We start from the raw sequence: 13,799 nt of genomic DNA, 5'->3' as shown, positions 1-13,799 counted from the left end.
TTGCAATCTGTGGGTTTGAAAGCAGATTTCCCAGCATGACTTTTAAGGGAGAGGGCTTTCAGGAAGGAGATAAGACAAGTCTGCTTCTGGACCACTAACATTCCTTAACCAAAAAAAAGAGGGCCTATATACCTATACTATAGATATGTGTGTTTATGTGTAGGCTAGCCTATACATTGGTGTCTTTGGTTCAATTGGTCAGGGGGCTGGCTTTCAGGCTGAATCAGTTTGAGTTTATCAGGGTCATCCTCCACTGACAGAAGGTCTACCGGAATTTCCCCCAAAATGATTTGGGTGAAAATAACAAGGGAGTGGACTTTTACTTTCAATATCATTTGACTTTGGGCTCAGCCATAGGCTATATCACATCTTGTCGGCTTACAAGACCCAGGCTACTGAAAATAATGTTTTTCTCCGACATATTTTTGGTTGTTTCTTTGATGACCTTTCTGCGGGACTTCCATGTGTCCAGCTGTGGTAAGCTCTCCGTATCCGTTAAGGTCTGCGTCCCTACGTTTTATCATTATGGGGCGATTAAACATAGACGTGCCATCAAATACAGCTTAGTGTTATTGCTTCAATTAATAAATCATCTTTATCATATAGGACTACATATAGGCTGATAGCCGTTATTCTTTTTTTCAATAACTTGTTTGTTTTCTTTCCCTATTGTTTAGGCAGTATGTCGTATGGTGTTAATTCATGTAGCTAGAAATGTACAAACCATTTATCTCTCGTTTCTCACATTCTGAATATTATACTAACAAATGTTGTACAATATGCTGTGGCAGTACTGTCATAATTACTGTATGGCCATGCCAAATTAAACTTGGATTAGCCTAGCTTTCATTAACAAAGCATTCACAGTATTAGGCAAAATTTATCCACCCACTGCTAGACTACAGTCAGTTCTCAAAGTTAAACTGGGACAGTATCTTAAAAAACGGTTTGGACTGTTGTAATCAGAATAACCAGCAGACCACGGACCAGGCTACTAGATATATTCTGTAATTCACTAGAAATGTAGAAATGCAAATCTAATGATTAAAAAAGCATAACTAGGCTACTTACAAAATTGTGAGTATATGCCAAATAACATTAAAGCTGGACAATGGCTGATGTTATGTTTTCAGACCATTTTAGGTTGCCTGGCAACGTACCATACCATTAATAAAGTAGAGATAGGCATTCTATTAAAGAAAAATATAAATACATTAAATAAATAATGTATGTATCCGATTGCTAGTTTTACAATGAGCTGTTTAAAATCACAACCGTTTCTGTGTTACAGATCCCAGCTGTACAGATAAACCTGAGTTCACTCCAACCAGACTGGTAGTGAAGTATGGTGACCCAACCTCTGCCAGCTGCTCTCTATGTCAGCATGCTTGCCTCGGCAACAAAACCATTTCTAATGTGGAGAGCCCTGTTGGAGACTCAGCAAAAAACGGAACCACAATTTTATGGACGGTTGACAGACTGACTGAATGGCACATATCTCCAGTGTGCTATTATAGCAATGCTGATTACCAGTGTTGTAGCACCCTGCATGTAACTGTGTACCGTAAGTAAACAGAAAAGAACTTTTGTTAGTGATGATTTAATGAGTAATAAAGCAAATGGTTACATGTATGTAGTTTATATTCTTTCCTGTTTAATGTGTGCCTGCATGTCTCTCTGTTTGTCTCCACAGAGCCTCCACACAGAGTGTCCATCAGCTTTGTTAATCACACTGGGCCGATGTTTGAGGGTCATCAGTACACTCTGCAGTGTACAGTACAGCACGTTGCTCCTGTTGAAAACCTCGTTGTCAAGTTCTACAGAGGACAGACAGCGCTGGGTCAACCTCAGTCCAACAACAACATAGAGAAGAATCCAGTGACTGCGATCTTCTCTTTAAACATCACACCCAGTAAAGAAGATGATGGAGTCCAGTTCTGGTGTGAAGCAAAGCTAGAACTGGGACCTGATGGACCACAGCTCCCTCCAGTGGTGACGTCAGAAAACATCACAGCCACTGTGTACTGTGAGTCTGACAAGAAAAATGAACACACTTTGACACCCTTCATTGTCATGTTGGCCACATTTACAGTGATGGAAGAAGCATTTTGAGCTGCTATGTAAAGCCGCTCTAATCAATATTTTTAGACTATATTAGCAATGAGCATGACTGCTGGTATGTGAAAGGGTTAGCTTGTACAATGTATTGTATATCTACATCAATGAAAACTCTGTTTAAATTTCAAAATTGTGCCCATGTTACTATAATGACATGTTGTGTCTCTTTATCATTTAATCCACACACAGATAAGCCTCAACTAAAGTCATCACATTCAAATATCACCGTCGCAGAAGGAAACTCTCTACAACTGAACTGCTCGGCTGTGGGAAACCCCAGCCCCATGTACACGTGGACATCAGATATCCGTTCCTACTCCAGTGGCAGCGTTCTCACTATCGACTCTGTAACGTCTGAGGATAAAGGGCTGTACACCTGTTCTGTCAGCAACCATGTGGGGACTGTCACTGTGACGTTTAATGTTGATGTCGAAGGTGAGTTTGAAGTGTTGCAGTTGTCTGCAGTAAGCTACATTGGACTCATTATAGGTGTGATTGCAGCAGTTGGTGTTCTGGTTGTCATCTCTGTAATAATTGGATACTCATTTTTCTACAAACCCAATCGGATGGGACAATACAACCTGAAGGAGGTTTTCTGTTTGCACACAAAACACTCTGCCGTGCCCTCTGTGGAGTAAGCCTGCGGTACGGCATGAAATGTGTATGGGCTGGTTGCATCTAGCTCTCCCTCATTTCCTGTCATGTCTCTACTGAAGCTATCTAATGACATAAAATGCCACTAATCATAAAAAAGGAGTTTAAGTCAAGTTTCAACTTGTGTAACCTAAACTGAATGGAACAAGTCACTAGCTCTCTGTCTTTACAGTAGCTTAATTTACTGTAAAGCACAGTGTTACACTTATTAAGGAGAATGTATACAGCTCAGGACAGTTAAAACAGGTATTAAAGAGAATAGAAAATAAAAAAGTTAAAATAGAGCATGACGGGTATACAAAATATAATATAATATAAAAGATACAGTGCAGTTTAAGAAATTAACTATTACTTAATTTAATAAAAGGCAGCATCAAAGAGAAAAGTCTTCAGCCTAGATTTAAAAGAACTGAGGAGTGCAGCACACTGCACTTGTAAAACTATGTAAAAACTGAACGCTGCTTCTCCATGTTTATTTCTCACTCTGGGGACAGAAAACATGACCCAATGACTGAAAATGTCTGGGTGGGTCATAATGAGGCAGAAGATGTAAAAACAAAACAATAAACAGTTTGCTAAGGGAAATGGGAAACTAGATTCAAGTCAATATTATGTGGTGCCAATTCGGCCAATTTTGGCTGAAACATCCAGTGTGGCTGTTTTATTGTTTGTCTCTGTTGTATTTCAGTTGTGTTACTGCAAAGAACTTCAGATGTGTTGTATATATAAAGCTTAAGAGTAGTATGTGAAATTGCTCACATTGACCTTCACAGTTGTGTGTTAACCCACTGAAAATGTGTGCCTGACTTCATTTCAACCCATAGACAGAGCAACAGTTTCCTGTTTCCGTGTGAATGTGCATGAATTTGTTTTGTACATTGTGTGTATGTATGTGTATGTACGCTGCATTGATGTTAGTGACACTGAAAAAGAAGAATGTATACAAGCAACTGTATAATAATGAACTGCTCACTGGAACTTTAATAAGGAAATGTAAGGTTTTATCACGTTTATTATTTTGTTTTTTAAATAAATGACACTTTGTTCATGTTCAATGAGATGCACACTTTTCATTAATATTTTATGGCATTTAAAGTACTTGCAAATACATGGAACAAGGTACTGTCAATAAACAGTAATTTAATGGAGACGGTGTCTAAACACCACAATATCAATGCATGTTAAAAAAAACGACATTATTGGCTTTTTATTTCATAATTGTGTTAAATTAAAGCATTTAAGTCACAGACTGGCCTTAGTTTATTTACAGTTATGTAAGAATCAGCACTTGCCTCATAATGTGTGAAAGATGGTACAGTAAACCCCCAAAGTACTGATGGAATTATAGATTTCCTGTTTATGAGATTCTTTATCACTAAACTAGCTTGACTCCAAACTCTTAAGGATTTATGGATGTCTGAGGCTTTTCCAGGAAACTCCACTGCAGAGATTCTTTTCAGGATGGAGTGAGTAAAAGCATCCCAGATATGTTTCACTCCTACTCTTTTCTTCCCCTCCCACCTCTCCTTTCCTACGAAACTTGTGGGGAGATCAGGAGAGGAATGAGAAGGAAATGAAAAAACATACATGAAAAAAGTACAGATAAAGTAGCTCTGTCATAACTGATGAAACCCCTCCGTCAACATGGTTATCCAACCAGTGTTGATCTAGGCTACATCTCTATCTAAACCTGCTAGGCATTCATTAATTTGAGAGTGGAATTATGGCTGGTCAATCCTTCATGTCCTAGTCCCTGACAGACATGTGTTTAACAACTCTACAACTGAAAAGGAATGGCATTTCTGCAAGCTTTCACTACATTTACAGTGTGATCACTTGCCAAAAAATAAACACTTCCTAAGGAAACACCTTTGCATCCTGGCCTGGAACCTTTGCCCAGTACGTGCCTCCATGTTTATGGTGGCAAAAGTCCATGCTTGAAAATTGCAGAAGTCTGGAAACATTTGATTGTTCCTTGTTGCTTTGTGTATCGCAATAATAATAAAAAATCTCCTGGGAGCAAGTAGAAAGTGAAACAGTGGGCCATTAAAAATTGAAAATCCGTCCACATCCTATCCAGTATCCGTTCAGGTTCTCAAGCTATCTCATTTCTTTTACTAAGATAGGCTACTGCTACATTAAATCATAAAGGCATTTTAACAAAATGATAAGCTACATTTTATTGTAATAAGTCAGCAAAATCATATGATTAATGTTAAAAACATAAACAAACAAGCAAACAAAATTACTTTTTTATTATTTATTAATTTATCATGGGTGTAGCTACGCCCATGATAAATTATCGACCCGAACCGCGCCTCTTGATGACGTGTATTGATTGGATTACAGGCTTGCGCTGAGCTGCAGTTTAGATATCGGCAACGGCTTGTGTGGTTGCCGTGGTGGCTGCCTGCCTCGCTAAGAGGATTGGGAAACTATCAATTTCTGTCGTGTTTGCTGCCGCCTTATCGGTGTTTTGTCCCAGCTGTAGGCCTACATCGCTGCAGCCTCCCTCTTCTGTAACTGACACTGAAAACCCGCAGAGGAGAGGGCAGAAAGAGCCATAAAGATGAGCACCGGAGCGGGCATCGACTACAGCGTCTGGGATCACGTCTACGTGTCCGACGATGAAGATGTGACCAATCCGTATGTCGACACGCCGAGCTTGTTCAGAATGAGACACCGGGTCAGCAGTGAAACTTGTAGTAGCTGTGACGTTTGGATTCGTATACCTGGTTAGTTTTACCAGTAGAAGTGATTTAACTAGTAACCGACAACCAGAAGAGTCTATACACAGAGAATGACCAACAGGTGTTACACAAAAATCTGTGACCCGTCAGATTCTCTGACTCTAAAGGATCTGCCAGCTAAATAATTGGCAAGCAAACACATTTGCAAAGAACTTTACAGGAAAAGAAATGGAAAAAGAAGGAGAAGGAAGAGGCAAAGAAAACATAATCTGAAAATAGGTAGAATTAAATGTTCCACCCACAATTTAAAAGATGACAGTATTGACAGTTTAGTGCTCTCAATTTACTGCCACAGCTATTTTTTTTTACCATATGTAATTATCATTACAATGTTTGTGGTAATAGCTATTAACATTTGTGACCCAATCTAAATATTATGTAAGCTCCCTTTTTGGCAGCAGCTAACAAAATAGTATGTGACCATGACAAATGTATGTGTAATGTAAACTGCTCAAAATCCTCATTGGTAGCAGTGATGGGTGACATTATTTTTACAGTCTACCCCCTCTTGCTATTTTGTTAAGGCATTTATGTCTGCTGATCAGTAATAAAAAATGCAATGCAGAAAGGCCAAAGTTATGTTTTGAGGTATAGTGTAAAGCAAATATCTTGGAAATAATAATTTCATGAAATAAGTGAAGCATTTTCCGGAGCTTTCCACTGCATCTCACAGACTGCATCTGTCTCCATTCACTGATGAATGCCATGAGATGCTGTCAAAAGCTAATAAGTAGACCTTTAGTTAAGATTACTTTGTCAAATAGTTTGAGGTAATTTAGATACGGTGTCGCTGAGTTTAACTACAATTTCAATCAGACAGCACTGACAAGTTTATTTTGCAACTGTAAAATCTTTCTGTCAGTAAAGTACATAGGTTCAACAACCAAATCGGCACAACTTAAAGGATTCTTATAAAAATGTTTATGTTGTAGGCCTAGCTATATTTTATTTAAAAAATTTAAATTCGCTGAAATAGGCCTATATAAGATTTTATTTAAAGTCTGAAATTTGATATATCTGTGTCAAAAATCAAGTATCAGTTCAGGCTCTAGAAATAGCTTTAACCAACTGCATTTACATTACCCTGGATCCTCATTTCCAACCCTCTTGGTGTGTGACCCCTTTGAATGTCTACCTGAACTATTGTCAACCGTTGCCTACATATACATTTTCTTTCTTTTGTCCTACTCTGTTAGTTGTCCCAAAGCCCCACAGATTAATCTTGCGATCCCTTAGGTGGTCCCAACCTAACTGTCATCAAATTGTGAGGTGTAAAATCCGTTAAAAAGATACTCGAAATTAAAAAAAATGAGTTATGGAACTACCGTAGTATGGTTGCTAACTGCATTGGTCAAGCTCAGTTTGTATGGCTCTGGTTCTGTGTTGATAATAGGCTTAGCTGGTGCCAAGCTGTCACATGACTAGTTAAGTGAAAGGTCTAGAGCGGCTTGTAGTTTCCAGCACCCTCTCTGGTTTCCCTTGTCTGTTTTCTTTTCCAGGATTTCTTCTGGGACATTCCTTCTTATCTGATACCAGAGAATCAGAGCTCGCTGAGATTTGGGAAAATTACAAAAATCCGCTGGCTGATATGTTTGAAATGTTATGGGCTGGTACACTGGCACATAAGGTTCATTATCAATGATACTGAACCTCAAATCTGGCCATGTTATTGGTTAGAGATAACGAAATGAGTCAGAACAAGGCATTGTGATTCATGCGCCTTAACATATTCCATTGCCCAGCAACAATAGTTCCAACTAATATTTCCCAAGATATTTGTGATATTTTTCCCACATCAAGCACTGATTCATTTGTTTTAAATAAAAGATGGCTTCTCTAGGTAATTAGTTCTCTGTCATGTGCAGACTTCTTTCTTTCGGTCGTGCACACGTTTGTTTTGAATATGTGTCTTCTAGTTTTCTTCTAATTTGACTTTTTAGCATCTTCTCCCTAACCAATCTTCTTCACCCTCTCCTCATCTCCCACCATCTGTGTCTTATGATTTTTTTTTTTTTCTCCACTTATCTCTTTACTCTCATCCACTGTGGCCTGCCACACAGAACCGGCTGGAGAGAATGGCTGAGTTTCAGCAGAGAGGGGAAGATCTGGAGAATAACTTATTAGAATGCAAGAAGCTTTTGGAGGAAGCCCAGGGACGACTTAAAGAACTGGAAGAAGGAAGGAACGAAGGAGAGGAGGATGAGGAGAGAGAGGCTGAGATCAAGAAAGTCCAGGGCGAGGTCAGAAAACTGAAGAAGGATGAAAAGTCTTTTGAGAAAAGGATCGAAGAATACCGGCGAGAGGAAAAGAAGCTGCCCTGGGATGTTGACACTATCAGCAAAGAAGGTTTCAGCAAGGTAGGGCATGGCAGCAAGAGCACAAGATTTGTGAGATTTAGTGTGACTTGTCTTTTTAGGGGTTCCTCTATTTTATTTATTTCAAACTTTTTATTTTGCATTTTGTAGGTGATGAAAAAATAACAATACAAAGATGGCTATATAAGAGGAAAAAAGTGTACATATGCTCCCTCCTCCCATGAGGCCCTAAGAAACAACAACGCATAAGCACAGAATATGAAAATAAAAACAGAATTGGACAGGGACAACACTTCAGTATCGTAGCAGATAATCTTGACTATAATAACAGAAGGCAAATAAATAATATCAATACAGTGCTATCATTGAAATGAAAATGTTTTTCAAGGAGCAGGAATGATAAAACCTCCTTTATAAGTCTATGTATGAATTCTTACGTACGTCTGTATGTTTGGTGTTTTTTCCTGTTCCACTGCAAGTGGCTGATGGAGAACAGTCTTCATGTTCTGTATGTATGCAAGTACACAAGGAACTATGACAAATAAGAAAACTAAGACATCAAATATTTGTCGTCAAAACCGTGTCTCATACACAGTGAGGAGGCGTCCTGCCACTTATCCTCAGAAAGTTCCACACCTAAATCCCTTTCCCATACAGCTTCTATTCTGGTCCAGGTAATCTTTTTTTAATGTTCTGTATCAGACTGTAAAACAAAGATACTCCTCTCCTCTTATAAGGGTCTATCATCCCCTTGGGGTTCATCGGTTTTCTTTCTCTTGTTTTCCAGAGTATACTCAACATCAAGCCTGTAACTAAGGAGGAAACAGAGGAGGAAAAGGTGGAGAAGCACAAGACCTTTGCTGAGAAGTATAAAAAAGAAATCAGACACTTTGGTATGCGTTTTTGTATTTTTCACAGCATCTCTGTCTTTCTTTAAATTGTATCCTTGATGTTGTATAAATCTCTCTATTTTGATCTCTAGTCACAAGATTTTCAAAGACACCAAACTGCTCATGGGCTGTTTGCAAAATATTTCACTAATTCACATTTTCATAATGTTGGGGGCTCAAAAGAGATTAGAAAAGGTCAAAATCAAAGCAGCAGAACACATATCCTGACTTTTAGTTCCTAGTATGGGCATGGATCGTCAATTATCACCAAAAAATTGTTGAGCAGGGTACACGGCATGTCCATTTCACGGTTAGTCACCAAACAACGCAGAACACATTTGACTTCCTGTGTCGAAAACACAACCTCTGGAGCTCGATTTGAATTATGATGGACGTGTTTGTGTTTGCACCAGGTATGTTGCGGCGCTGGGATGACAGTCAGAAGTATCTGTCAGACAACCCACATCTGGTCTGTGAAGAGACGGCGAATTGCCTTGTTGTCATCTGTATTGACTTTGAGATAGATGAGGTGAGTGCTGTGAGAAAAGTATGTGTGCATGTTCTGGGTTAAAAAAAGCAACACCTAAATCAGCCAGGTAGAGCCTTGTTAATTCTCCATGTACTTGTAGAAACATGCACTAATGGAGCAGGTGGCCCACCAGGCCATCGTCCTGCAGTTCATCCTGGATTTGGCTCGGACTCTTAAGGTCGACGCAAGAGGATGCTTCAGACAATTCTTTTCAAAGATCCAGGTCTGTAGTTACCAAAACGTGCTCACCTGCATCTTTGTCTGTGTGGTCACTTTTCACTGGGGAAAGTTATTTTTTGTTGTAGTATTTGTGGGAATTTGGCCATTTAAGTGTGTTTGTGTCCGTGTCAGACTGCAGACAAGCCGTACCTAGACGAGTTTGACCGTGAGCTGGAGCGGCTGAAGGAGCGGATCCGCAGCTGTGCGCAGATGCGTATGGCGAGCGCTGTGGAGGAGCTAGAGGAAGAAGAGAGGCAGAAGAGACTGGGCCCAGGTGGTTTAGACCCTGTAGAGGTCTATGAATCACTGCCAAAGGTAAATAATGTATACTTTGTTAATCCCGCAAGGGGAAATTACAATAACCATTCACAAATGCGTTATTATGGATCCCACGCAACTTCTAGGCAAGTCCCGCCCTACAAAGCAGCCTGGTTGGTTGGGGTTAGTCATTAACCTCGAGTAGTTAAGGTTAGGATAGCCGACTAGTCAGGGGATAGGACCTGAACAAATCGGGTTCCGTTACCTTGCGTAAGCATGGACGCCTGGCCAATAGTAGCGTGTGAATGCTATTGAAGGGCGGGTCTTGCTTATAAATTGCGTGGGTTCCATAATAATGCTTCACACACACATTCATACAGGAAGTGCTGAGAAGTTAGCCACAGTGGTCAGCACTGTTTACATGTGGAATTATAAAGTAAAATAAATAATTGAAAAAGTAGGTAACATGGTGGGACAAACAAGAAATCCTGGTTGGTAAGTTCCAAATAAGTCTGTTTAGAAAATAGGATGTTTCCATACTCATGTTCACTATAAATATACATCAGCGATATTTGATATAACCTTACACTTCAACTAAAAAGTGGTTGTTTGGCCTGCTCTACATCTCCTGGGGCTACATTGGAAAATATCAGGCCTGTTAGAGTGTCTCCCATTTCATCCAGTTTACACACCACATCAATTTCCACCTTCTGTAGCAGGTGAGGCTACAAGCCAGAAAAGTCAATCCTACAGGCATTAGCCACATGGCTACAAGTTATTGCATTGTTCGTTTTTTAAATTCTTGAGTATAAGGGAGAAACATATACTCAGAAAAAAAAGAAACGTCCTGTCACTTTCAACTGCTTTTATATTTTAAGCAAACTTAACATGCAAATATTTGTATGAACAGATTTAACAACTAAGACATAAACTGAACAATTTTCACAGACGTGTGACTATCAGAAATTGAATAATGTGTCCCTGAACAAAGGAGGGGTCAAAATCAAAAGTAGTGCTTTAAGTACTGCAGTACATCTCCTCCTCACGTACTGCACCAGACTGGCCAGTTCTTGCGGTTGTTTTTGCCGTCCTGTACCTGTCCCGCAGGTGTGATATTCGGATGTACCGATCCTATGCAGGTGTTTTTAAACGTGGTCTGCCACTGCGAGGAACGATCAGCTGGGCTTCCTGTCTCCCTGTAGCGCTGTCTTAGGCGTCTCACAGTAGGGACATTGCCCTGGACACATCTGCTGTCCTCATGCCTCCTTGCACCATGCCTAAGGCACACTCACGCAGATTAGCAGAGACCCTGGCCGTCTTTCTTTTGGTGTTTTTCAGAGTCCGTAGAAAGGTGTCTTTTACTTTCCTAATTTTCCTATAACTGTGACCTTAATTGCCTACCGCCTGTAAGCTGTGATTGTCTTTTTGACATGGAAAACATTGTTTAAACCCTTTACAATGAAGATCTCTATAGTTATTTTGATTTTTACAAAAGTAGAAGATATTGACATTGTTTTAATTTTTGTTTTATATTCTGTTTTGAAAAAATGTGCTTTCCCTCCACATAGAGTTCACATCCTGTTAATGGCTTCTGACATGAGCTATTTATAAAGATCTTTTTACTTTGACAGCAGTGTAGTCGGTGCGAGAGACTGCATTTTTTCCACAGATTTTAAAACCGGTTTGTAGTGTTTGCGCACTCTATTGATATGAACCATGTTGCCATTTGGATAATCAGAGAAGTCAATACACAGCTGAGCAGAATGGACTCCAGCAGTCAGGCATGAGCTCTCTGTGTGCAAGGTAAATAGCATTATCTACTTTCCTTGAGATTAAACATAATGTCATTTTCAGCTGCTTCTTTGTGACATTAGGATTTTAATAAAGTTAAATTAGTTCCAAAGTCAATACAATTGTAGAAAAAAATTGACGAAAAGTTATGAATGCAGGGTGTATGCAAGAGTAATCATTTTTAAACTTGACTATGAAAGTATTTTCTCTACTAAACTCACTCAATTTTAGTGCTGAGACATCAATTGGCAGTGGTCAGTTCAGTACAGTATGTTTATTGGGCCATGCTAGACATTTTTTCTTTTGTATTATAGAACATGCAGAAGAGCTTTGATGAGAAGAACATTCAGATGCTGCAGGAAGCTATCCGCAAACTGGACCTGGAGGTGAGTGCGTTTGTAACTGAGCCTCGGCCTAAAATGCTAACTTCCAGTCAATAAAAAACTTAAAGAAGGCCAGAGGGTGTCTTTGATCGGCACAACATAAGTTTGTTTATATTATTCATTCTGTGTCTTGAACTGGTGTCACTTTGTTTCTCTCTACAGGAAGGAAAATACCACCTCAGGAGATGTATTGCCTCTGGACTGTGGGTCCCTGAATCAGGAGAGAGTGACGATGAAAAGGAGGACTATGAAGAAGATGAGGAAGAAGATTAGAATAAGAGAACGGAGAACATTCCGATGTTTAACAATGAAGTTTGTGCAACAGTGTGCAAGTAATGTTATACTGTACATATCAAACATGATGTACAAGTACATTCTTCTTGGAATTTTCTTTTTTAGCATGCCATTACAGGTACCTGCCATTTACAGACTAAACAATCTGCCTGCATCTGTTGCCCGGTCAACAGCGCCATCTTAAGTCTGTTTGGGGACATACAGCCCATAAACTACATCTAGAAGCCTGTATCTAAAGGATTATTAGGGACACCTGTAAGATTTCTCGTTAATGCAATTATCTAATCAACCAATCACATGGCAGCTGCTTTAATGCATTTAGGGGTGTCGTCCAGGTCTAGGCAATCTCCTGATCTCCGAACTGAATGTCAGAATTGGAACGAAAGGTGATCTAAGCAACTTTGAGTGTGGCCTGGTAGTTGGGTATTTCAGTATTTCACAATCTGCTCAGTGACTGGGATTTAATTAGAATTACAGAGCCCAACCTAGCTTTGCAAAGTAGCATATTAACTTGCAACTAATAATAATTTTCATCATTGATTAATCTGCCACTTATTTTCTTGATTGATTAGGAAACTAGTCTTGCAAATGTTAAAATAAATAAAACAGAGAAAAACAGCAAATTGTTTGAAATAGAGAATATTTGACATTTCTGCATGAAAAATGACAATTTAATCGAATATTATAGTACAATTGTTGCAGATAAATCTTCTGTCGGTCCGACTAATCAGTTAGTGGAGGAATCATCTCAACTCTGAAATTGATGAGTCCGTCCAACTGAGTGCAAGTCCAAGTAGTTTAGTTTGTATCTATGTTATCGTTGCTGCTTTGTAATGTAAGAGTTGTTAAAATATGTCGTAGTTTTAGTGTGTACTTGTCAAGGTTTTTTACAAGCAATATGTTTTATTTAGTATTTATGTTTGAAGCAGAGAATACATCAGCAGTTTATTTAAGTAGTAAATGTACAGCATAGGTTTCAGTTTGTCTCTGAATAAATGCTCCTGAAAGAAAGTTCCCGTGTCTTGCTTCTCAACATCACAACAAAACAAAAAGGGCCACGGCAGTAGGGGGAGAGCAGCAGTCAGTAGGGGGGAGAGCAGCAGTCAGTAGGGGGGAGAGCAGCAGTCAGTAGGGGGAGAGCAGCAGTCGGTTGGAAAAAACTCCGACACAGAGAGAGGATATGAGAGGACGAGGAATCCCTTCAACAAACCAATCAGAAGTATCTGGAGACGTAGCTCACGTATGTGATGACTGCAGGACGTAGGTTTGTCACGTATAGATCTTTAGTGCGCTTGCAAAACTGCAGTGTGAAACCACAACTTACCGGATAAATGTATACAATGTAACAAAAACATGAACCTTGTTCCGGACCTTGGTTCGGACTTTCATGTGTGAAAACGCCCTAAATGAATCCTGACTAATTTTTTGCCATACTTCTCTCTCCATCTCTCTCATTTGCATAATTAATTGCTGTGTCGTTCTCTCTCTCTCTCTCTCCCTCTCTCTTTCTCTCCCCCCATCTTTCCTTCATAATTAATTGGTAGATTTGATTTAGTGGTCTGTACAGGATTTTTTTGAAGCAAAGCTTCTTTGTGCAG

General features: G+C 39.4%; 2 protein-coding genes across 5 annotated transcripts; both read left to right on the top strand.

Moving 5' to 3' along the window:
- The first annotated feature begins 244 nt into the window (after positions 1-244).
- Positions 245-3,900, top strand: LOC114566533 (vascular cell adhesion protein 1). Its single transcript, XM_028595065.1, has 4 exons — positions 245-477; positions 1,292-1,564; positions 1,694-2,026; positions 2,308-3,900. The coding sequence occupies exons 1-4, from the start codon at positions 405-407 to the stop codon at positions 2,754-2,756; spliced, it is 1,128 nt and encodes a 375-aa protein (XP_028450866.1). The 5' UTR covers positions 245-404; the 3' UTR covers positions 2,757-3,900.
- A 1,217-nt stretch (positions 3,901-5,117) lies between these two features.
- Positions 5,118-13,149, top strand: cdc37 (cell division cycle 37 homolog (S. cerevisiae)). 4 transcript variants are annotated; one of them, XM_028598785.1, is made up of 9 exons: positions 5,118-5,507; positions 7,583-7,879; positions 8,625-8,730; positions 9,141-9,256; positions 9,357-9,479; positions 9,608-9,790; positions 11,472-11,536; positions 11,839-11,910; positions 12,070-13,149. In XM_028598785.1, exons 2-9 carry the CDS (start codon positions 7,598-7,600, stop codon positions 12,383-12,385), a joined length of 1,263 nt encoding a protein of 420 aa, XP_028454586.1. In that variant the 5' UTR covers positions 5,118-5,507; positions 7,583-7,597; the 3' UTR covers positions 12,386-13,149. The 4 variants fall into 4 exon arrangements, with proteins under 4 accessions (XP_028454586.1, XP_028454614.1, XP_028454603.1 ...); XM_028598794.1 differs by lacking the exon at positions 5,118-5,507 and adding an exon at positions 8,433-8,511 and having other exon boundaries at positions 7,797-7,879; XM_028598813.1 differs by lacking the exon at positions 11,472-11,536 and having other exon boundaries at positions 5,118-5,458; positions 12,070-12,264.
- Positions 13,150-13,799: the final 650 nt, after the last annotated feature.

This window comes from Perca flavescens, chromosome 2, assembly GCF_004354835.1.
Source record: "Perca flavescens isolate YP-PL-M2 chromosome 2, PFLA_1.0, whole genome shotgun sequence".
NCBI lineage: Eukaryota > Metazoa > Chordata > Actinopteri > Perciformes > Percidae > Perca > Perca flavescens.
Note: the sequence above shows the minus strand (reverse complement) of the source record. Positions and strands in the feature narration are given on the sequence as shown.